Raw genomic sequence first — 21379 nt, forward strand, 5'->3', positions numbered from 1 at the left:
CCAAAAGCGGGGGAGGGGGGGAGGAAACAACATCAGGTTTTCCCCCTGCCCCTAGCCTCACGTGTATATCACTCCCCATCCAGGGTCAGGCTTCCAGTCTGAGCAGACCTAGTACTCCTCTGGCACATACAGCTTTCCTTAATGGCCCTAATACAGGGACTGAAGCAGAGCAAAACCTTGGTTCAGGCCAAGGCACAACCACACCACTTCTGGAGGCTACCACGAAGATGCTCAACAGAGCTGAGCGGCTCTGCAAGTCGACGAGGCTGGAACAGCTGCCCTGCTCGTGCTGTTGTCCAGCTGAAGAGCAGAGCACTCACTCGCACGCACACACACGTGCACACAGACATGTGTGATGGAGCCCCTAGGGCAAGGATAAACACACGCTTCAAACACAGGAGGAGACGTTCTCCATATGGAGCATCAACCCAGCTTACCACTGGAATATTTACGTCCAAATAACGGGAAGTTTTATGACTGGCTTCCTCACTGTTTTCTCTGATAGGGAGGGGCTGGGAATGGCAGCAGAGGACAGGAGCAGATCAGGGAAGGCAGCACTGAGAGGAACTCAAGCCAGAGCATTTCCAGCAAGATTCACTGTGTTCTCTACGACACCCCCTACTTCCATTTAAAACCATGAGAGAGGGGGGAAAAAATAAACACACATTAAAAAAGCCAACCCCCTTAAGAATCCAACTTCTATGAAAGGCTGGAAGTGCCTGGTCAAATGCCAATTTAATTTTGAGTGTCCTAAAACCTCAAAGTGATTAATCTCAAAAAAAGGGAAGATAACCACCAGAAATTACAGAAGCAGAAATAAGTGGGTTTTTTTGAAAAGGGTTGGGAGTCAGGTCAGCTACAGGCACGAGAGTCACCACGAAGGCCACATTAAAAGAAAAGAGAGTTTGTTCAGTGGCATTCGCCAGTTGCACAAGCGCAGCAGAGCCTTGGTGAACACACAAGGGCCAGGATCTGCAAGATGGGCTGTCAGTGGAAGTTCAGCTCTGCACCTCAAGAGGTCAGCTGGCAGTTCTCCTCCTTGCTCACTTCTGCACATTCCAGCCAAGAGATTTTTACAGGGGTGCCACCGAAGCTGGGGTAAAACCACACAATTTGTGCAAAACACCTAGGGGAAGCCGGCCTCGGGGCTTTGCCGCTTACCGGAAGGAGAAAATCCTCAACAGCTCCTGGAGAGGGAGGGAAGATTTTACAAGCCTCTCCCCAATTTGCCAACAAAATAATCAGCTTTTAACACTTCTCCCACAGCAACCAATGCAACTTCCCTGCTGGTGTGGTCCCTTATCTCTCTCACACTTGGGAGGGCCTGAGGTTCTCCAAACACTGGCTGTGGAGAAAAAGTCACGAAAACCGGTTCATGCTCAAATCCAACTCCAAATAAGGCAGCTTGTGGTTTTGCAGAAAGTTACCCAAATCCAGCCTGGCATGTCGTATTCATTGTCTGAGAGCGTAACGAAGCCCATGTTTATCCTCTCAGAAGAAGGAGAATGCCCCCAAATCAATCAGTGCCAAAGTAAAGGTTTCTTGGTGGCTCCCAGGGGAGAGGAGATCCTGAGGCAGATTTGGGTTTCTATGCTAGGTGGGAGAGGTGAAGAAAAGGCTGCAGACCTTCCTCTGCAGGGAAACATCGCTCTGCCCTGGCATGCCACCCACTGTGCCTAGCAGTACCCACCCCAGCACTCTCTGCCACCTGTGGTGAGGCTGGGGTGACACCAGCACGAGGAGCAGCAGCTGCTTTCCAATCCAGTTTGCCCTAAACCACCTGACACAGGACCAAAAGCGGGCTGCAAGCTATCCCCAAGATATTTCTTAATCGTTTAGGAACATCAACTAAATGGGACAAAGCCTTTTCTGACTCATCAAACCCACCCCAGCGTTGAGGTCTGCCTATTGCAGCCAGCTGAACCATCTCCAGATGTTCCCAGTTTCATCCTGAATGTGCCCCAGGAACACCCCACATCCCTCCCACACCACCTGACTCCATTTGCTTTTTTAACAGAGCATGGAGAACCTCTGAACAAAAGTTTTAGCAGCTGGATTTCTTAAGAGAAAAAGACATTCACTTACTAATGAAAAGAGGGTTTAGGCTATGATGAGTAACTTTTTCCACTATAATCATACATCTTTCCACCACCAAGCAGTGCAGAATGTTAATTAAGGCATCTTTCTTCCGAAAGGAAAAACGACAAGAGGGAGAAAACCTCATTGGCTCACCACAGTAACCCTGCCTTCCACTGCCCCTTGCTTGGGATAATCTCATTTTCAGTACAACTAGTTCCAGATATAAGCTCCACATTTTCTTCCCTCCCCATCCTACAAACACTGCCGTTTGCCAACACCAGAGCCAGAAGAGCTGCAACCACTGATAGCAGTATCATGCTCACCTCTAGGCTGCATACCTTCATATACTAAACATCGCTGTGTTTTCTGCTGTAGGTACCCAGGATCTCATGCAGGCTACCCCATTGCTCTTTGTGTGCCCAGCTCATCAGACAGCCCCAGCCTCTGCGACATGGTGATCACTCATCAAAGATATACCCCAAGTGTCAGCACAGCTCTCCATTTACATTTTTGGGGACTGCTTTATTTATTTTTTAAAAAGAGCAGTAATAACGAAAGCTTCAACTTCAGCAACACCAGCACTGCAATGTTCTTAGCTCTGCCTTCCACAAGCCGACCTCCCCAGTCGGCTGCTCCCCCACCAGCACAAGGGCAGTTGCAGAGGTGCATCACTAGTGCTCTGGATCCAGGAGATGGTGCCCCGAGCAGCCTGCCAGCACAGCAGAGGTGGCGCGGCAGGCTCCGGTGTTCCCTCTTTACCACTGTTTTCCAGCTTCTGGAGATTTATTGCTTCTTCCACAGACAGCCAGACTTTTCCAGCTGGATCCTGCCTGCCCAAGGCTTGCTTTTCACGGGGATGCTGTTCTCACGTGGCACAGCAGGGGGAAGCCTCCATTGGATGCTGCCGAGGGGAGGGAAAAGGCAGCCCCCCCAGAGGTGATGGGGTATTACCATCTGAGCATCACGGTGACGGCAGGTGTGCAGCCCTGGTTTGCCACCCCATCCACTGTGCATGTCGTGGGGCTCCCTCCTGGATTGAGCCCCACTGACCCATAGGCCGCTCACCCTAAAATTTCCCAGATCCAGCTGTGGGGCCAGGAAACAAGCCCATTTTCGCAGCTTAAGTCACTCCTCCCCTCCACAAGAAATTTCCATGAGCTCCATGATGAGGTGCGCGAGGAATGGCTGTGGAGTGCCCCAAATTAAAGGAGTGAACAGGGCCAAGCTGCTCCCACTTTTGCCCTGCCACTCTCCAGACACTCACGTACGCCAGGATGTGCATCAGCCTCCTTCCACTGCCCACAGCCCTCTTCCTCCCTGCTCCCTCCCCTCCACCTCTCTCCAAAATAGGTTTCCTGGTGGCTAGAAGAAAAAGGAAGAAATTCTGGCCACAGGGTGCCTTGCTGGGCATGTCAAAGCAAAGCAGATATCCTGCGGCTCAAGCCAGTGAAGGAGGGAAGCAGAGGTGCCAGCAGTTTCACAATGCTGTATTTTTAGCAGTGCTGCTTCCCGTGGCCGCGGCTGTTCCTGCCAGCGAGACACTGATTCCCAACCCCCGTGATCCCACAGGCTGGAGAAGCTCCCACCTCGCTGCAAAAACACAGGGAGCCCGTGCCACGATGCCTGTGAAATAACACAGTTACTAACAAGAAGTAGGATGCTGCCAAGAAAGCTTAACAGGTTTTAGCTGTTTCACAATTCAGGTAGATTTTTATAGGTTTATAGATCTCAGGTAGAGATTTTTAACAGGTTTTCATGCTGCACAGGCTTGCTGCTTCCCTTCTGCTGCCTAGAAGCTGAGCCCTTCGAGGGGATGGCACCTGGACCCCACTTGAGGAGCCCAGCCAGGGCTCCCCGCAGCTCCTCTCCAGCTTCCTTTAAGGCATGGGGAACTGGGACACAGAAGGACAAAATGGCTTGCCAAGGCTGAAGCATCTTGCCATGTACATGTGAGTCCCTCACACAGCCAGAAAAAAATTGCTAATTTGGGGCTGAAAGTTTTGCTCCCAGCTCATTTCTGGGTCTCTAGGTAGAGCAGCAGATATCACATTCTCCAATGCGTGCAGCATAAATAAGGAAACATTTTGTTGCCACACCTAGTGTCAGCAGGGGTGGGGGGGGGGAAAGCAAGGAGCTAGAGATTCATTAACGATGGAAATTACCTTTGGAAGGGCAATATAAGCCCTTGCAAGATGCGTGCTAGGACCTTACGGGTTCTGCAGAGCCACCTCAAGGACCAAGGCAGGCAGGAGAGGAGCACGTGATCACTGGTGGCAAGCACACAGGTGGCACCGAGCCTGCCCACACCCTGTGCCCTGCTTCCTGGAAAGCAGAAGCCGAGTTTCTTTTCTACTGCAAATAGAAATAACGGCACTCAGTGCACCCTGAGGAAGCACTGAAAGAGTTTGGGGTGCAGCACGAGGCTCAGAGCAGCCCGCGAACTGGGAACTTTGGTTTGATGCTACAATGGTCTTCATGTTATGATGGCAGGCCTTCATGACAAATATTATATTAAAATTTTAAGGTGAGAAGCACTCCAGATCAGCCCCATGCTGCATGTTGGGGTGGACTGTGGGATGCCCTGGAGCACCAAGACATCAAGACCCCTGCAAAACTTTTTGTGGGGGATGTAAGCAGGGAAAATGACTTAAATCAGACAAATGTGGTTGCAGTTTGACAGCCACACAACATAAAAGCTTTTCCACCGAGTTCGGCCCACACGCTCGCAAATCACAGTGACAGAAGAGGACTCTTCTTGGAGAGCAGAGGTGAGGTCTTCCGCCTTCCACAGCAATCACACCGCCAAAAGTCAGGCTGAAAGTTTGCAGACAAGTCCTGCCCAGGAACTGCAGAAAGGGCATTTGGGAAGAGGCCTGTGCGCTGCAGGCAGGAGGAGGAAGATGGCCTGCAGCCCGTGGTCTGCTCCCAGCAGCGCAGCCGCCACCACCTTCCAGCAGTGGCTATTAATAGAGCTGCCGGCTGGGGTGAAATTCTCCACTGGTGCCTATAGTTACCAGCCCCACAACACTATGGAGCTTTTCAAAACAAGTTCCAGAGAAACACTCCCAGAGGAGCAGCACACGAGAAGCCAAATAAAGCTTGATGGATAGGAGAGGAGCAGGAATCTGGCACCAAAATCCTGGAGCAGGGTCCTCCAACAGGGAGCACTGAGCCCATCGGCTGCTCCCTGCCTGCTGCAGCCTGATCCCCGCTGTGGACATAAGTATCACTACACATTGACATCTACCAGCAGGGTTTAATTGCCCTCGGTGGAGAGGAAAACAATTACAGATATCACTTTAAAATTAATTTGGTCCCATACATAAGCATTTAAGTACAACAGTAATACAACTGCCTTCCCTTTTTAATAATCGCAGCAAAAGGCACTTGCACAGTACAGGATCAAAGTACTTCTCGAGGCATCGTACGCGGATTAATGCTCTTGCAGGAGATAAGCATGACGGTGGCTGATAGAAGAATAACCTCAGGAAAAAAGAGCAAACCCCCTTCCAGCCACCAGCTCTGCTCCCTCCTTGCAGCTGCAGCCCAGCTCATTAACAGAAACCGGGTATGCCCCTAGGGCAGGGCACTGGTCTCCTCAGAAGCCCTGCTTAAACAACCTCCTGCACGCAGAGACTTCAGAAGAGGTTTTGTAGGTGATGGTACAAATGTGTTCACTTGACAGACAGGCCAGAAACACATCCCCAGAGAGCTATCAGCAGGAAAACTTGGGTCCAGGTACTGAGCCTGCTAAGAAAACCTCTCCCTTGCCCTTCAAAGACAGGCAGGGTCAAACACACGTGGAAACACGTCTGCCTGTACATCATCCCAGGATACCAAACCTAAAGTCATGGGAAGAAGATGCTTGGCCAGCGCCACGTCCTCGCTGCTCGCAAGGCTCTCTGTGATTCCCAGGAGACAAATAACCAAATGAAATCCCGCACTCCACAGCGGAGCAGCCTGCTAGCTGCTATCATTAATAGCATTTCAGCAGCGCTCAGCGCAAGCCTGTGCCCAGAAGGAAACACAAGCTACTTTGTTAGCCAGGGAGTTACTTGAAATCCCTGCTTTGGAGCTGCACGTCACATGCACCACCAGCTCTTCTATTTTCTGTTTAAACCTGCAAAGAGCGGTACCCAACTGCCCTCCTCATCACATTGGGAGGCTCACGTGCCACTCAGCAGAGCTGTCACCGTGGGATCACCACCACAGAAAGCTGCCGCCTCCCTCCACTGTCACCTCTCATCACCAAAGCCACACAGTATCTTGGTGCCCGCTTTGCGGACTGCAGGGAACATCTGACAGATTTTCCAGTGTTGTACAACAAAACTCGACTCTTCCACTCCTCCCCTTCCGATCACCCCTATCAAGACAGACTTTCACTTCCACGTCCCCTGTGCTCTTGCCCTTCCTTGCCTTTGCACCCCAGCTGCACCACATCCACTCCACTTAAGCAAGAGAAAAAGAGTTATGTGGTGCCTGGAAAATGGCATTAGGAGCAAGCTCTTCCTTTTAATTAGACACCTCTCTGGCAGGGCAGTCAGCGGTTCTCTAGACCTGGAAGTCTGCCACAGGCTGTATTAGCTAATAAGCTGGGCAATCCTTCTCCAAGCAAGCCAATTTTTCCTTGGTTATGTTTAATTACATTTTTAAATAGATCTCTGGCTTCCTTCAGCCTCTCCAGGGACTCTTTGCAGCAGTGGTCAGTTCAGCCCCACACACTGAGCTCTGCTGTCGGATTCAGGTAATTCAGGAGAGCAGCTGAAGCCTGGCCGCTTACTGTAAGTGGGGTGGAGAAGCAGCTCCACCTCACCTTGTGCCTAGCCCAGCCCCACTCCGGGCTGCAGGCTGAGCTGGGCCTGCCCACCGCACCAGCAAAACCACCCAGTGATGGGTACTGCTACTGCTCCCTCTCACACGGCAGGGAAGCAGAGCATCCCCTTGCTGCTGGCCACACCAAGCTTTCAGGACAAGTTTGCAACACAGAAAAACTTTTGTCTTGCCAGCCCTGTGTTTTACTAACCCGGTGAAGTCTCCAGGTGCTGCTCACAGCTTCCTCCACCACTTTGGTAGGCAGATGCCGCTATGAAACATGTGGGGACCTATTCTCTCCTGGGATGGACACCCATCTGTACACGTGGTCCGTGCAGCAGCCACTGCTCCCTCCTCAAGAGCCACCTTGGACCGAGCACGTAACCCTGGCATCTTCTTCTCAGAAATGCATATGCAAAGGAAAAACAAGCCCAAAAAATAAAATAAAACCAGAACACCTCAGGCAGAGAGGGCTGCCAAGGCACCCTGGGGAGCTGGCAGCAGGGCTGCCTTTTCCTCTTGCTTTTCAACGCAGTGGCTTTATGAAATTCCCCCTGTGCTGCCAGAAGGAAGGGGGAGGAAGCCAGGGGGGTGTCAGTTTATTTACACTCCAGCAGGACTACTTTAAAAAGTTATCAGAGTTTCTTTCTTATTTGTTAACACTATTAAGGCTGAGAATTGCTCCCTTTCTCCCTCTTGGGCAGCGGAACAAACTCCCGTGCAACACGATGCAGCAGCCCCTGCCAAACTTTGGACTCCGCCTGCTGCTTGTTTTTACCAACAGCGCCCAGTCTCGGCTGGGTGCAAGGCAAATGATCAGCAAATGAGCACAAGGAGCCCAGCCAGCAGTACTTGCACACTAACCCGCTGGAAGGACCACAGGGCTGCGAGTGCCCCGTCTTGTACCTCCTTCGGGTCAGAGCTGGGGTCCTGACACAGCCACCCCGCAGCAAAGGTGCTCAACACCATGTCCAGTCCTTAAATGCCACCCTATGAGAAGGGCCTTCATGCTTCAGTGGCCACCGAGGCATCCCTCCCTGGCTGGGGGTGCAAGGTTGGCCGCTAACGGTGTTCGCTTGGTGGTAAACCTAAAATTCCCCTCAACTACTGGTTTAAAAAACAACACAAAAGGGCTTGAAAACTTTAGACCCGGTGTTCAACCACGCTTCAGCGGGCCAGCCTCACAGAAAGCATCGTTAATTCTAACGAAGCCCAGGCTCCCCATCTGCACAGGAACTGGTCTGAGAGGACTGGCCACAAGTGAGCCCAGCACTGTGAGGTGTTTTGGGGCACCAGCGGGTCCCAGCTTACGGGAACCCCACCTTGGAAGGAGCTGGAGTATCTCCTCCAGTGCTCCTTCTGAGAGGCAGAGCAAGGCACCAGAAGTCCTAACAGGGAAATTAAACAGATCGGCTATTCCTCTTGCAAGCTTATCTTTTATAAGCGGGCATTCTGCTGTTTTGCAAATACAGATTGGGGCATGCAAACAAGCTTGCTCAGGAGCGGTGGCTGTGCAGAGCCTCTGGCATCCTTCCTGCTACTCAGGAGACCCTTCCTCCCTCTCATCCACAGCCGGAGGCTTCTGCAACAAGAATGGCAGGAAACTGGGTCCAGAAGGGAAGAAAAAGCCCTGGGATAAACACGCTAACTCGGAAGGAACAAAACTTCAGAAGAGCCTACCCGCCTCCATCCTGCCATTTTAAGGGTGGAGGAAAAGGTTAAAAAAAACCCAACAACCCAGGACTGTCCCACATTCATCTTGCAGCTGGCAACGCATCAGGTATCAATTAACACCACTGTCGTCAGAGCTCGTCATCTCTCCCTTGGTCAGCATTATACCCAGAAACAAGGCAAAAAGGCCTGAAATCAGGCTGGATTTGACAGTGCTTGCTCCCACACAGCAGTTAAGCCCTACACCTCCCAGAGGCGAGGCCATCCCCCCCCGCCCCCCAGCCCTTCACCGTACACCCAGGGGGGAAGGCAGCAAGCAGAAGACCCCCCCCAGGCAGCACAGCATGCAGTGCTGAGGCAGGGTCTGCTCTGAGGCATTGCTCTCCTCCCCACCAGCCCTCCTTGCTGCCTTGGCTGCTGCAAGCAAATGTTACGAAAAACCCTGAACTCCTCATCAGCAGGGTGGGGTGTCAGACAAGGGGCACGTCCTGACCACGCAGCCAGCGCTCGGCAAGTGGTGCCTTGCCTCTGCAGGGTGGGGCTGGGCTCACTTGACAGCATTTCGGGGAATAGAAAGTGATCTATTTAAAAAATAAAAAAAGCAGCCTGCTCGGGCACATTTCGTTGCTCCCAGGAGCAGGCAGAAAGCGTTTCTTGCCATGCCAGCCCTGCGTTGCTGGAGGCTGTTTCTAACTGGGGCAAACCTGGTTTGCAGGGAAACCGGGATACGCCGCTTTTTGCTAAATTAGCTGCATGTCTGGATGGATTATTTCATGAGAAACTTCCTGGAGAAGGGCAACGTCTCCAACCTGGGTAAAACCTGCATCCTAAAATATCTTCCCAGGAGGTGGAGGCAGCGGTGCCCAGCTTGGGCACAACCCAAAGGCAGGCGTCGAGGCCAGTTCTGACGCGGCGCCAGGGACGTCCAGACCCACCGGCTCCCCACCAGCTCCCGGTGTGGCCCGGGCAAAACCAGCCCCCATCGCCCATGTTTTTTGAGCACCTTCTCCTTGCCGGCTCCTTTGCAGCAGGGCCGGCACCTCTCCCCCCTCCGCCTGGCAGCAGCCACCCCTCCTGCCCTCCGCCTTCCCCGGCTGGCTGGGAAGCACCGCTTTGCCCACGCAGACCCACAGACGGCGGGGTCTGGGGGCGCAGGCCTCGGGGGGCCGCTGCAGCCCCCGCCCCGGCCCAGCAGCCAGGCCCCTCGGCAAGGGGCGCCTAGAAACCTCCCTACATAGATCCGCATCAAACCCCGGATAAATAGATATACGTGTGCAAATAAATATATATATATGTATATATGCACGCATTAAACAAGAGTGGAAGAATAAGCGCCCCCCTCCCCCCACGCACCCCCCGAGACACCCCCGGGCGCCGGCGGCGGGAAGGAGCCAGGGCCCGGCGCGGGCAGCTGAGCCATGTTGGAGCCCCGTTACCCGGGCGCGGGGCTCCCCCGCCCCCCGCTGCCCCGGGGCTCACCCAGAAGATGAAGTTGAAGACGAAGAGGAGGTATTTGATGCACTTGGTGCAGCCTTCCACCCCCATGGCGGCGGCGGCGGGCGCTGGCGGTGCGGCGGCGGCTGCTCCCCTCAGACCCTGCTGCCGGCTGGGCGGCGGCGGGAGGAGAGAGCGCGGCCCGCCCCGCCCCGCCCCGCCCCGCGCCCCGCCCCGCGCCCGCGCCCCGCCCCGACGGAGCGAGAGCCGGAGCGGCGCGCACAGCGCCCCGCGGCCGGGCCCGCCGCTCCCCGCTCTTGCTCCCGCTTCCCCCACCTTTTTTCCTCTTTCCCTTTTTTCCTTTTCCTCCCTTTTCCTTTTTTCCTTTTTCCCCTTTTTCCTTTTTTCCTTCTCCCCCCTTTTCCTTTTTTAATTTTCTTCCTGCCTTTTGGCCTTTTTTCTTTTTTCCTCCCCCTTCCTTCTTTTTCTCCTTTTTTCTTTCTTTTTCTCCCCCTCTTTTTTCCTTTTTTCCTTCCCCTTTTCCCGTTCTTTCCTTTTTCTTTTTTCTATGATCTTCCCCACACTTTTTTATTTCTTCCTTTCTCTTTCCCGTTTTTTTCTCTTCCTCCTCTTTCTTTTTTCCTCCCCCCTTTTTCCTTTTTTTTCTTTTTCTGTTATCTTCCCTCCTTTTTCCTTTGTCTTCCCTTTCTTCCCCCTTTTTCCTTTTCCCTTTTCCCTTTTTCCTTTTTTTTTTTGTGTGTGTGTGTTTTTTTCCCTTTTTTGTGATTTTGTTTGTTTGTTTTCCCCTTTTTCTCCTTTTTCCCACCCACCATAGGTGGCTGACAACACAGAATTTCCTACATGCAAGTGGCAGCCACAGGGGCAGGTGCTGGGGGGCTGTAGTGTGGCACCACCATCTCACAAGCCTGACTCTCACCCGTTAAACCTTGCCCCCATCCCCTGGATGTCACCAGGCAGCCCGGAGTGCAGGGAGAGACCTCTGTGAATGGGTGCAGGGTGCAGCAGTGCTTGTATTTCTTTCTACAGAAGGTTTTGGGTGCACCCATGAGGAGGAACTCCTCCCCCGAGATAAAAAAAGAGGAAAGGATATTTACATTAAAACTTGCAGTTTCAAATTCAGAGAAGCATTTCCTCCTTCGTTTCCTCCTGTCCTGTTATCCTGCGCTCTGATCTGCCAAACACTTTTTGCCTAAGCCTGTGGCTTTATTACTGCACATAATTGCAGCAAGTTCAGAAGAATCGCTCAGGACGTTTTCCCTCAGTTACTGGGTTGCAGGAGCACCTGGGGCACTCCCAGGCTGCCCACCAAAGGGATCTGGGTCATGCACGCCAACCGTTCAAGCTAGCCTCACGTTATGGCTTCAAAATTTTAGTTGAATTTTAGTTAAGTAAGTGCAAAGCTGTGCAACAGAAGCACAATGAAATTTCCCAGTCTTTTTGGCCGAAACCCTCTTTGCCCCACTTGCTCATCCCTAAAATACAACTTGCTCTCTCCCCATGCTTCCAGCACGCCCGGCCGCTTCTTGCCGGGGTAGGACAGCAAGCCACAGCACCGGGGCGCAGGAGGACTGCTGGTGAAGGATGGGGCCTTGCTGTGCTGCTACGAACGAGGCGCCTGCCTGCAGCGCTGTGCGCGGTGATCGGCCCCGGCACCCCCTCTGGCCACAGCGTTTCGGGGAGCAGCTCCTGTGCCAAACACTGTCACGCTCGATGGCCAGCCCCACCACGCATCCCCTAAGCAGGAAGGTGCTGTTAGCTAAGCACACATTTCCTGCATGCGTACGCTGAAAATGAGTCAACTTGCTCCAAAATCATCCCGGGGTCCTCGGGGATGAGTGGGTCCAGGGCTCCGTTGTGTTCATCCAACGCTCCTTCGCCCCTCGGGAGCAGCCCATGGCTCTGCAGCGGGCGCCAGGCACAAATAGGGCTTGGCCCCGTTCCCCAATTACTTATGCTGAGTATGCCCTCAATTGCAGGCTCGCCATGGATGCATAAGCCCTTTGTCTCTAAGCCACGTTTGCTCACCCAGCCTTACCAAGGAAGCCGGAGGTTCACCAGGCTGCTCATGCCTGTAAGCACTGTCCCAAATTGCCAGTAGGACCCATCTGGTTGCAGCAATAGCTGTAATCCTTGTGGCTCCTGCTCACCAGTCCAGGGGATAACGGCAGGATCACGAAGCTACTCACTTGCTGCATTGTAGCATCCCACATCACCTTTATTTTTGCACCTTCATCCTTTCCAGCAATAAATATTAAAATAAAAATTCTGCTTCCCCCTGCCCACAACCCAATGGAGAGGTTGAAGACAGGAGGGTACATGAAGCAAGGAGCCTCCCGCACGCTTTGGTGTCTGTCTCCAGAAAACCTCTCGGAAAACCTCTCAGGCACCGCTTGGAGAGCCTGCGCGAGGGAGAGGAAGGAACCAGCTGCAAACCTGCGGCAGCAGCAGCCCCGCCGGCTGCGGAAGAAAATGACTCTCAAATCAACTTTTGTGCGCTGCAGAGCAGGCAACCCCAGCTGCAGCCACTGCACAAAGTTGGCATTGAAACTGCTTCTAGTGAGCTCAGGGTCGCTTTTTGGTTTTGTCACTGTCGCTTTTCTTCTCTTGCTTTCTGCCTTTTTTTTTCTTGCATTGGGAAGGGAAGGAAAATGGAAAAAGAGAAATAAACCTTTCCATATCCTCCAAAAATTATATTAGCAAACAATTTAGTTTGGAGCTAACAGAGTCCCGTTTATGGGACGTTCCTTCAGGTTGTGTCAGAGCACATGCTGCCCCGGGCTTGGGTACAGGTGCGGCTCTGGCGGGGGAGCAGGGGCACAGCCCCACCACCTACATCAAGAAGCTTCCAGTTACAGGCTAAAGCCTACTGGGTCTAAGCTGGGTTCACCCATCTGGCCACACCAACAAAGTCCACTTGGAAGTGGACTTGGAAGTGGAAAAGGATTATTTTGTTCCAATATTTTTCTTCAGCATTTGTTTTTGTTTGTTTTGTTGGGTTTTTTTCCCCTTAAGAAGCTCAGCTGAGTACATTTGAAAACTTTGACCTTAACATACAGGAAGAAAAAAGCCCAGCACTGTGGCACAGCGTCAAGATAATAACGTATACAGTTTGCCAAGGTTACGTGTGATTTCAGACGTTGTCTGTTCATTTGCCGTGCTGTACTACTTGCTGTACAGCCCATAAAGTACCAGAACTGCATTTCAAAGACTCTCAGCGGCTTTAGCAGCTCTTTATAAAATGCTGCTGTATAAATAAGTAAAACTAATTTGCAGAAATTCAGTTTGTGTATTGGTGTCACATGCCGGTATCGAGTGTGAGCGCTATGAATAGGGCTGATGATTTCCCTCTCCAGGAGGACGGGCTCAGGCTGAGTGCTCAGCACTTGCCATGCTAATGCGTCGTGGTTTACAGAGCACCGACTATCTCCCAAGCCTTGCACCACTGGAATAAAAAAGTAAACTCTAAAAAAGTTTTAAAAAGTAGCCTTAAAATCCCAACTAATAAAATCCCTGTTCCCCTGCATGGCTGTTTGAATTTGCGTTTGCAACTGGATTTTGCAGGCGGAGAGCAGAGGTGCTTGCAGTGTTTTCCCTCTCTCTGCTGGGCTTGGGTTGTTGAGGGTTTTTTTTGTGAATCTGTTTATAAAAATCAGTGTTGAGCTTGTGGGTTTTGGCAGAGCTGGCATCTACGGCTATGACTCACCAGGGTCCATCAGGGCAGGTGCGGCTCGGACTGCCTCCCAGCCCTGGGTTCAGCAGGCAGCCCCTAACCAGCAGGACTCGGCAAACCCAGTCCCCGGGACTTCGAGCTGCTTCTCCCAGGGAGATGCCTGCCAGCCTTCCAGCAGCTCCAGCTTAAAAAACCCTTGTGTTTTATAAAAAGCAATGGAGGGGAATGAGGGGAGAAGACAGACCCATGCCCTCCCCACCTGTATGCACACCTAGAGAGCTGGCACCAAGGTGTGTAACAATTAGCATCAAGGCAGGCATTAAACTCCTAAGACCCAGGGTCTCCAGGAGACTTGGGAGAGCAAGTGGGAGTCCCTGCTCTGCTGGGGACTGCGGGGTGGCTGTGGTGCTCCTGCTGCACGGCTTGGGTCTGTGTACCAGCGCCCCTGCCCTCCCCACAGCCAGTGCAAAACCAGTGGGAAAACCGTGGGAATAAAATGCACATCACTTTGTGGGTAAGGTCCCAGTTAGCTTTTAACTACCACCACCACATCTTACTTTCTCTGGAAAATGGGACAGAAGCAGCCTGGATTTCCAATTTACCTGTGGTGGTAAAAAATAAAACCAAACAACAGCAGCACCACCAAAGAATCTTTAAGTAGGACATTTTGGAGATGCATGAAAAGCTCAGAAAGTCATCCTGTGGGAGGCTGATAGTCCCAGAGCACATAAGAATAACTTCCTAGGCCAGCAACACCTGCAATACTGTTTTTTCAAGGCAGGGACCTGAGCAAGTGCAACCTGCAGGGCATGGACCTGTGGCAGCGGGAAGGTGGAGCTCCATCATCTCATGAGAGGCTCGCTTGCACCCCTGGGAGCCAGCCAAAACCTTCAGTCTGAGTAGAAAAACTAATATTAAGAATCTCATCCATGTATGTAAGGAGGTATCTCCAGAATATCTTTTCTGTGCCCTGGCAGGGGTGGCTGGCGCCTGTTCACCTGAAAATCCCCATGCCCAGCTCTGCAGCCTCAGTGGAAGCAGCATGGCAGCCGGGGGGTTGTGTTTGCCTTGCAGTCTTTGGGGGTGGGGTGGGGGGTGGGGAGTGGGGGGGGGGGATGCGGCACACTGAGACCTGTAGCTGCGCCTGAAGTTTCTGTTTCTAATAAACTCAACAAATGGTTCTCGTCTGCATGGTCTGTCTCTCTGCCATCTTTAAATATTTATGTCAACGTATCTATGGTGATGGGTCAGGTTGTATAAAGAGGAGGAGGAAGGGGGGGGTGGGGGGTGGGACAGCATCAGCTCCCGCCAGAGCTACAGCAGAGGAAGAACAAATCCAAGCGGGTTTCCCCATCCTGCGCAGATGCTCCCTCTTCTCAGCTCATGAGCCCAGAAAGTGAATGTTCATTTTTCTCAGGGCATCGGAGGGGGCTGAGCCGCAGCTGGGCTGAGCCGCTGCGAGATGCCATGTGGGAGAGGAAGAGCCCAGCCCACCGATGCAGAGAGCTTCTATTGTATAATCAATGTATAATTCATTAGTAGGTGAATAAAGACTGGAATAGCTTATTGCTGATGTAACGAGGCTAAAAAGAAACCGAGCACGTCCATGAGCAAGCTGGTGCACACGGGGGTTAAACAATAGCACTTAGTGATGCTGAGGGGGGAGAGGGAGGATTTTGCCTTGGGATAATGTAAACAACTGGCCAGGGAGAGCAGGCAGGGGTGTGCATCTTCCCAGCAAAAAATGCTGGGAGGGACCTTTCCTTTTTGCTTGCTGGAGTCTAGGGGAACAGCATCTGGTGGAGAGGGGGAGATGAGCTGTGGGTGGGCCCCGCCGGCCTCAGGGGAAAGTTTTCTCTCAAGATGTGCCCATCCTCGCCAGCCGAGTGACCGCTTTGTATCTTTCCCAGATAGAGACGTGGAGGTTTTTCCCCCTCATGACCCTCCTGGGAGGGGTAGATATGCAGGTTGCCTGCAGGCACTGATTTCTTTGAGGGACCCCCAAAACGCTGGGTGACCCCAGGTAGGGCTGGGTTTGTGCTGGGGGCGAGCGGGCGGCAGCGGGGAGCGGGGCAGCCTTGTGGGCAGGGGGGTGGCAGCTCCAGCCGAAGGCCATGGAACACGGAACACATGCTGCCTGTGCTTTTCCAGAACAGGCTCCAAGGCTGTGCCGGGGCTCCCCCGCATGCTCCCCGCCCTGGCACCCGGCATCACGGCTCCCAGCAGACAGGGTCGATGCCCACTGCTGGCTACTCAGCCTCCCAGAAAAGCAACTACACAGTTAAGAAAAAAATTCCTTTCTCTCCCCCCCCCCCCCGCCCATAGCATTTTACTAAGAGAGACCTGCAATGACACTTCAGATGAAGTTGCAGGGCTCGTGTGACCCAGCCATGTACTCAGAGCAGCTCCTGACCTTACCCACCTTCAGCTGTGCCGGCAGAGCTCTGCATACAGCATCCACCACCTCTGGCTGCTCTTCTACAGAATTACAGCCAGCTCCTTTTGGGAATGCATTGCTTCTGCACCTGGTAAAAAAAGAAAATAAATATGTCTGTCAACTGTTTCTTCAAAAAACATTTTGTGTGTCTGCAGCTCGGAAATGCAGCTTTATCTTGGCAGGAGATGGCTTCCTTACCACTCCAGTGCTACAAAGGTCCACCTAAATTTGCCAACTTATAAGGCTTTGGAAGGACATGCTCAGCAGTATCTCCTTTAGGAGCTTGCTGCAGGCATGAATGAGAGCTGCACAGCAAAGGGGCTGTTGCATGAGGAAGCATTTTGATGGCGGTAGAAATTGGCAGACACACAGTCACCAAGGTAGGAAATAGCAAAATATTTTGGAGCCAAGCCAGCGCGCCACAAAGCTGAAAGATTCCCAGTCCCCTCACCACCAAATCCCTCTAGAGTCAGTAAAATGCTTAACCTGTGCTTTTCACAAGTGCTCTGAGCTCCTCAGTTTTTACTGGGTACTGAAAAACCCGATTTGCAGAAACCCTGAGCATCCTCAGCTGCAGTGCAAAGCTGTGGCCCGCTCACCTGCAATTCTGCAGGAGCAGGACCTTGGAAACGCAGCATCTGCTGCCATCAGAACAGGCACTGGGAAAGCACCCAAGGCTCATAAGCAAGCTGTGGCCGGGCCACCCACAGGCAAGCAGTGAGCCCCATGTAAAGCCTCAGGGGAAAGTAATGCTCATGCAGGCAGAGCAGGACAGGACGCGGTGGGTGGGCAGCAGAGGATGGAGTGCAGCACAAAAGGCTTCTTACCGCTGCTCACCGGCCCCGCAGGTGCTGCCTGGCCACAGGCTGCTCCCTCTTCCCGCACCCTCAGGTAGAGCTGGGGGCTTGTCTAAAATAAAAGGAAAATGGTGACTCATGAGCACAAGCGCCTGCCTACCCATAGAGAGGCCAAACTGCAATTACTCAGGGAACCTTAGTGGAACTAATTGATCATTGCTGGAGCTTAATTGACAATTAGTTGGAGCCAATTCACAATTAAATATTTAACTTTCCACCTTTGGCTCTTTAACTTTTTTTTTTTCCCCTTCTGCATATGCCTACATAAATAGGGATATCTTTCCAACCTGAGCTGGAGTGTTGACATGCTTATAACTACAAGGTTCCGCTTGTGCGAGCCCTGGGAAGGCTCTCTGGCTCTGCAGGTGTTTCCCAGCCTGCTGCCAGCTTTGCATCCCTGCTGCTCAGCTCCGTGCTATTATCCCAACAAAATCTCTGTCTTGCCCTTTTCAACACCAGGTAAATCTCAGCAGCACTTACGAATAAGTTCCTGGGGTTTTGCTCTGCTTGCACAAGAGCTGTAATTTACACGTAGCAAGCAGCAAATTAGGGGACCAGTAAGTGCAAGCACATTGACTGCAGGAGAAGGGGTTTTTGTTGGCACAGGTGTAAAAAACCCCTACTTAACATGCGCCTGCCTCGCAGCTTCCATCCAGCCACCCCTGGGTGCTGCCGTTTCTAGGACTGCAAACAAAATGGTTAATGCTGCATTTTTCTGCAACAGGTTTCTAAAAACTGAGGAGTCGAAGGTATCTGCTTTCCTGCTCCTGAAGGTGACAGCGAGATGCCATGGCAGGAGCCCCTGCTGCTGCCCGGGGCACAGCTCTGGGAGAAGAGTGTGTCCAGCTGGGTGCTGCTCTGCCACCCGCTCGCTAAAGGTGCTGCTCCTTGCAGGGGAACTTCAGCAGCAGGTGAAATAGGAATAAAGATCACGAGATTGTCAGCACATACATAGCACTTCTTTAATTTTATTATAGTTTGTTGGAGTATTTTGTACCAAAAAAGATTACCTAAACCTTATGGCTGGCTATCAGAGGAAGAAAGGGAACTTGAGCTCCCTGGGATGAGAAATTGCACGCTGCCAGTCCACTGCTTATTGGGAAGGAGAAACAGCTCTCCAGGTGTGTTATCCCTGTGTGCAATGGTCTGGTGTGGGTCATGGTCTCATCCCTGCCACAAGCAGGAGAAAGCATTACAGAGGTGTGAGAAGAGCAGCTAAGCCCACACACACCTACGCGGCCAGTGCTGGAAAGGTGCCTGCTGCTTCTGATGGAGTTACAAGTGATCCAAGGAAACAAGAGCTGGGGGAGGGGGATACAGTAGCCTTTCAGGTTTCTTTACCATATGTATGCTACTTCTGTCCGTAGCTGACCCTTTAACATTAAAAATTTGCCTGGGAAGAACCTAAAGCTTTAGCAGTCCTGGTGGTGAAGCTGTAACAGAGATCTTTTCTATCAGTTCTATTAGCAGGTAATCCACACCGATAACACAGGCTCCACTGATTTGCTCGATCACCAATGTTTTTTGACATTGCAGAACATCACTGGTTGTCCAGCAGAGTGGTGGGCAAGACCCAACAGCCTAGTGTTTGAAAAAAGTGAAACCGTAGCAATTTTTCATATAAATACTGCAGTAGTTATGGCTTCAATGCATCCTTAAGCTTTTTTCCTGCCCCTGCTTGCATTACTCCTCATGAGGTACCTGGCTGCTGCCCCAGCAGCTGGCTGAGGGTGGGATGGGGCCGATGAGCAGCTCCTTTTCCTCTAAAGGCCCAACACCACCCTCCCCTCTGGGGGGTGAAGGCAGGCTGCTGGGGCAGGTGAGCACCGGCTGTGGAGGAACAGCTCTTCCCAGCACGGAGAGAATTACTGAGGGCTCTCCACGACGCAACCCCCCAGACAATGCAGCCAGCCTCATGCACGGCACAAAAAGAGAAGGAATGATGGCTTTTTGCAAGAAATTCATCTTTATTGAAGCAACCATGAGTCACACAAGCTGCCAGCTGGCCTGAGGAATAACAATAGCAGTGGCCTGGACAACAGCAGCTGAAGCTCCCAAGGGAGAGCATCTCTCTCCAGAGAGCAATATACTTAATAGCACGTATATACGTATAAGTGAACCTTTCCTCACCACTAGAAGGTGGGTATGTTGGCAAATGCATATCACCACCCAATCCCTGCTAGATCAAGGCATGCTGGTGACTGCCAGGAGGTAGCTTGATTAATACCCTGGAGCAGTTTGAACTTGATCCTGCTTCCAGTGAAGGCAATGCTGAAGCTCCACTGGTTCCAAGGGAGCAGGATGGGGACAGATAGCCCTTCCCCCCACCCCCTCAAAGCAGTTATTTCCAACACAAGGTATTTGCAGGCATGTTGACATGCTAACCGGGTGCTGGAGTCTGTACTGCTGTCCCTGCACGTGTAGCAGCCCTTGCCTGGGGGCCAGGACCTGTCCTGAAAATGAGCACTGGGGTTACCACCTTTATCTCAATCACCAGTTGCTACTTACTGTATTTCATGGCTAAAAGCCACAACAAAGGAGGTGGGTGAAAGTAGCTGTTGGTTCAACAGACATTTCACACAGCCATGTAGCTTACAGCAGGTTTTCCAGCAAGTGCTAAATCTGGGTTTCAGCTCAGAAGCGGCTCTGCTTCCTTGCAACGAGGGCAAAGCACGCCAGGGAGCCGTTGTTTGAGCTAGACTGAGAGCCAATCGAGGCTTTTAAAATTTCTGTTTATTATTGATAAGGTGATGTAAAGAGGACATGAGCTGGACATTGTATTGTTTGACCTGGCTGGAGATCAGTCCTGTTCCCTTACAAATTTAAACTTCAGTCCCGCGTGTATGTGTAATATCAAAGTCCTTTTGCATTGCACAGCAGTGTGGTGGGCTCACGAAGCTGGATAAACACAGAGCTGAGGCTGGAAGTCGAACAGGGCCCTGTGAAATCAGTGTGGCTTCAAGCTCTAGGAGATTGCTTAAATCCTAAGAATTAAAAAATAATGGCACATTGCATTAGCAAGAAAGAATAATAGAGGGATATGTCCTTATGCTGGTCATTCGTTTCAAAGCTCCTGCACTGCTTTCTGATTTTTTTTCCTGATCTCTACCAAAAGCTCTGTAAGTCTGGCAATAATTGGAAACAGGGAAAAAACAGCTGGTGGCCGTGGGACGCCTACATGCTTGAGCATGATCAGAAACATGCCCAAAGTCAGTCACTGCAAGTGTCCAGGCTAGGAGAGCACATTTCCTATCAGCAAGGACACACTTTGTGTCCATGTATTTGCTGATAGCACAAGACCAGTCCTGGGCTGTGCTCCAAAGCCATCTTCCAAGAAACACTGCATCTTTGGGGGTCACAGGGAGCTGCTCAGAGAGCAGCACGAGAGACGTTTGGTTTTAATGCCGTGATTTTTGCTGGACTTTTCTCTCCATTTTTGTCCTAAGGGGCTCTGTGCATCCTGCTTGCGAAGCTACAGCCCGTACGTCCTCCGGTGAGGCGATCTGCATCTCTGAGCACGGGTGCACGTCTCAGTCCTTGCCCTCTTCCAGCAGAGGTGTGGGCCTGCTCCTCCCCAGAGCATCCTCTGCTCTGACGGGCTCGCAAGTGCGCTAATGGTGCAGGAAGGGGAGACACGTGACATGTCCCCCGCCTGACCCCGCGCGATGCCTTCCCATGGGATATTGTGGGTGTCTCCAAACATCTCCCGGCGCCAAAAGCTGGCTCTACCTGGTAGGGATGCCCGAGTGGTGGGTTTCTACCTCTCCCGCAGGATGTATTTGCCTTTCCGGTCCAGGTTGCTGCTGAAGTGGATGGAGAACCAGAGGAATGAGGTCAGGATCATCCCATAAACCTAGAAGGAAATAGATGAGACAGGCACGTGATTAAATACCAAACTGGTTATGATGCTCCATCTGTGCAAATAAGCAGTTGTAAATGTTGCCTATTAGTCCATTTGTCACTTCTGACTTTGTGTGTCAGGATGTCACATTTTTCTTGAGAATGCTGTTTTCCAGTAAAACGGTGAACCAGTCCGACATGGGAGGAAGAAAACAACCCTAACATGTGGTTAAAGCATCTGACTGGAATCAGCACAGTACGGCTCAAACCAGGTCCTAAAAATACCAAGAAATGAGACGAAACCAGGAAATGCAGATTTCAAATGGCTGCCACAAAACCTTCCTTTATGCTAACAAACATGTCTCTCTCATAATAGCCTTCTGTAAAGATAACGTAGGGAGAAACCCCGCACGCCTTATATATTGTTTGGAGTAAAAAAACCCCAACAAAACAAACACCACCCACCACCACCCCATGCACATGGACGCTGCATGCAGAGGACAGCATGCTTCTCCTGTATCTGATACTCTGCCCGGTACATCACACGTCAGGATTTAC

The 21379-nt window shown here is 51.8% G+C and overlaps 2 protein-coding genes across 5 annotated transcripts in view; both read right to left on the reverse strand.

Moving 5' to 3' along the window:
• Window positions 1-10193, reverse strand: part of CD81 (CD81 molecule) — a 34589-nt gene extending 24396 nt beyond the window's left edge. Inside the window, exon 1 of the mRNA XM_037401995.1 lies at window positions 10042-10193. Coding sequence (XP_037257892.1) covers window positions 10042-10107 — 66 coding nt within the window. The 5' untranslated portion in view covers window positions 10108-10193. The remainder of the gene's footprint in view (window positions 1-10041) is intronic.
• Window positions 10194-16109: 5916 nt separating this feature from the next.
• TSPAN32 (tetraspanin 32) overlaps window positions 16110-21379 on the reverse strand; it is a 41044-nt gene continuing 35774 nt past the window's right edge. For 2 of the 4 annotated variants that reach the window (XM_037402482.1, XM_037402486.1), the window contains one exon: window positions 18922-20834. In XM_037402482.1, coding sequence (XP_037258379.1) covers window positions 20739-20834 — 96 coding nt within the window. In that variant the 3' untranslated portion in view covers window positions 18922-20738. Of the gene's footprint in view, window positions 16213-16951; window positions 17034-18921; window positions 20835-21379 lie in introns of those variants that run through there. The other 2 variants (XR_005106510.1, XM_037402483.1) reach the window with 2 other exon arrangements.

The sequence above is a fragment of the Falco rusticolus genome, chromosome 10 (genome assembly GCF_015220075.1).
Source record: "Falco rusticolus isolate bFalRus1 chromosome 10, bFalRus1.pri, whole genome shotgun sequence".
NCBI lineage: Eukaryota > Metazoa > Chordata > Aves > Falconiformes > Falconidae > Falco > Falco rusticolus.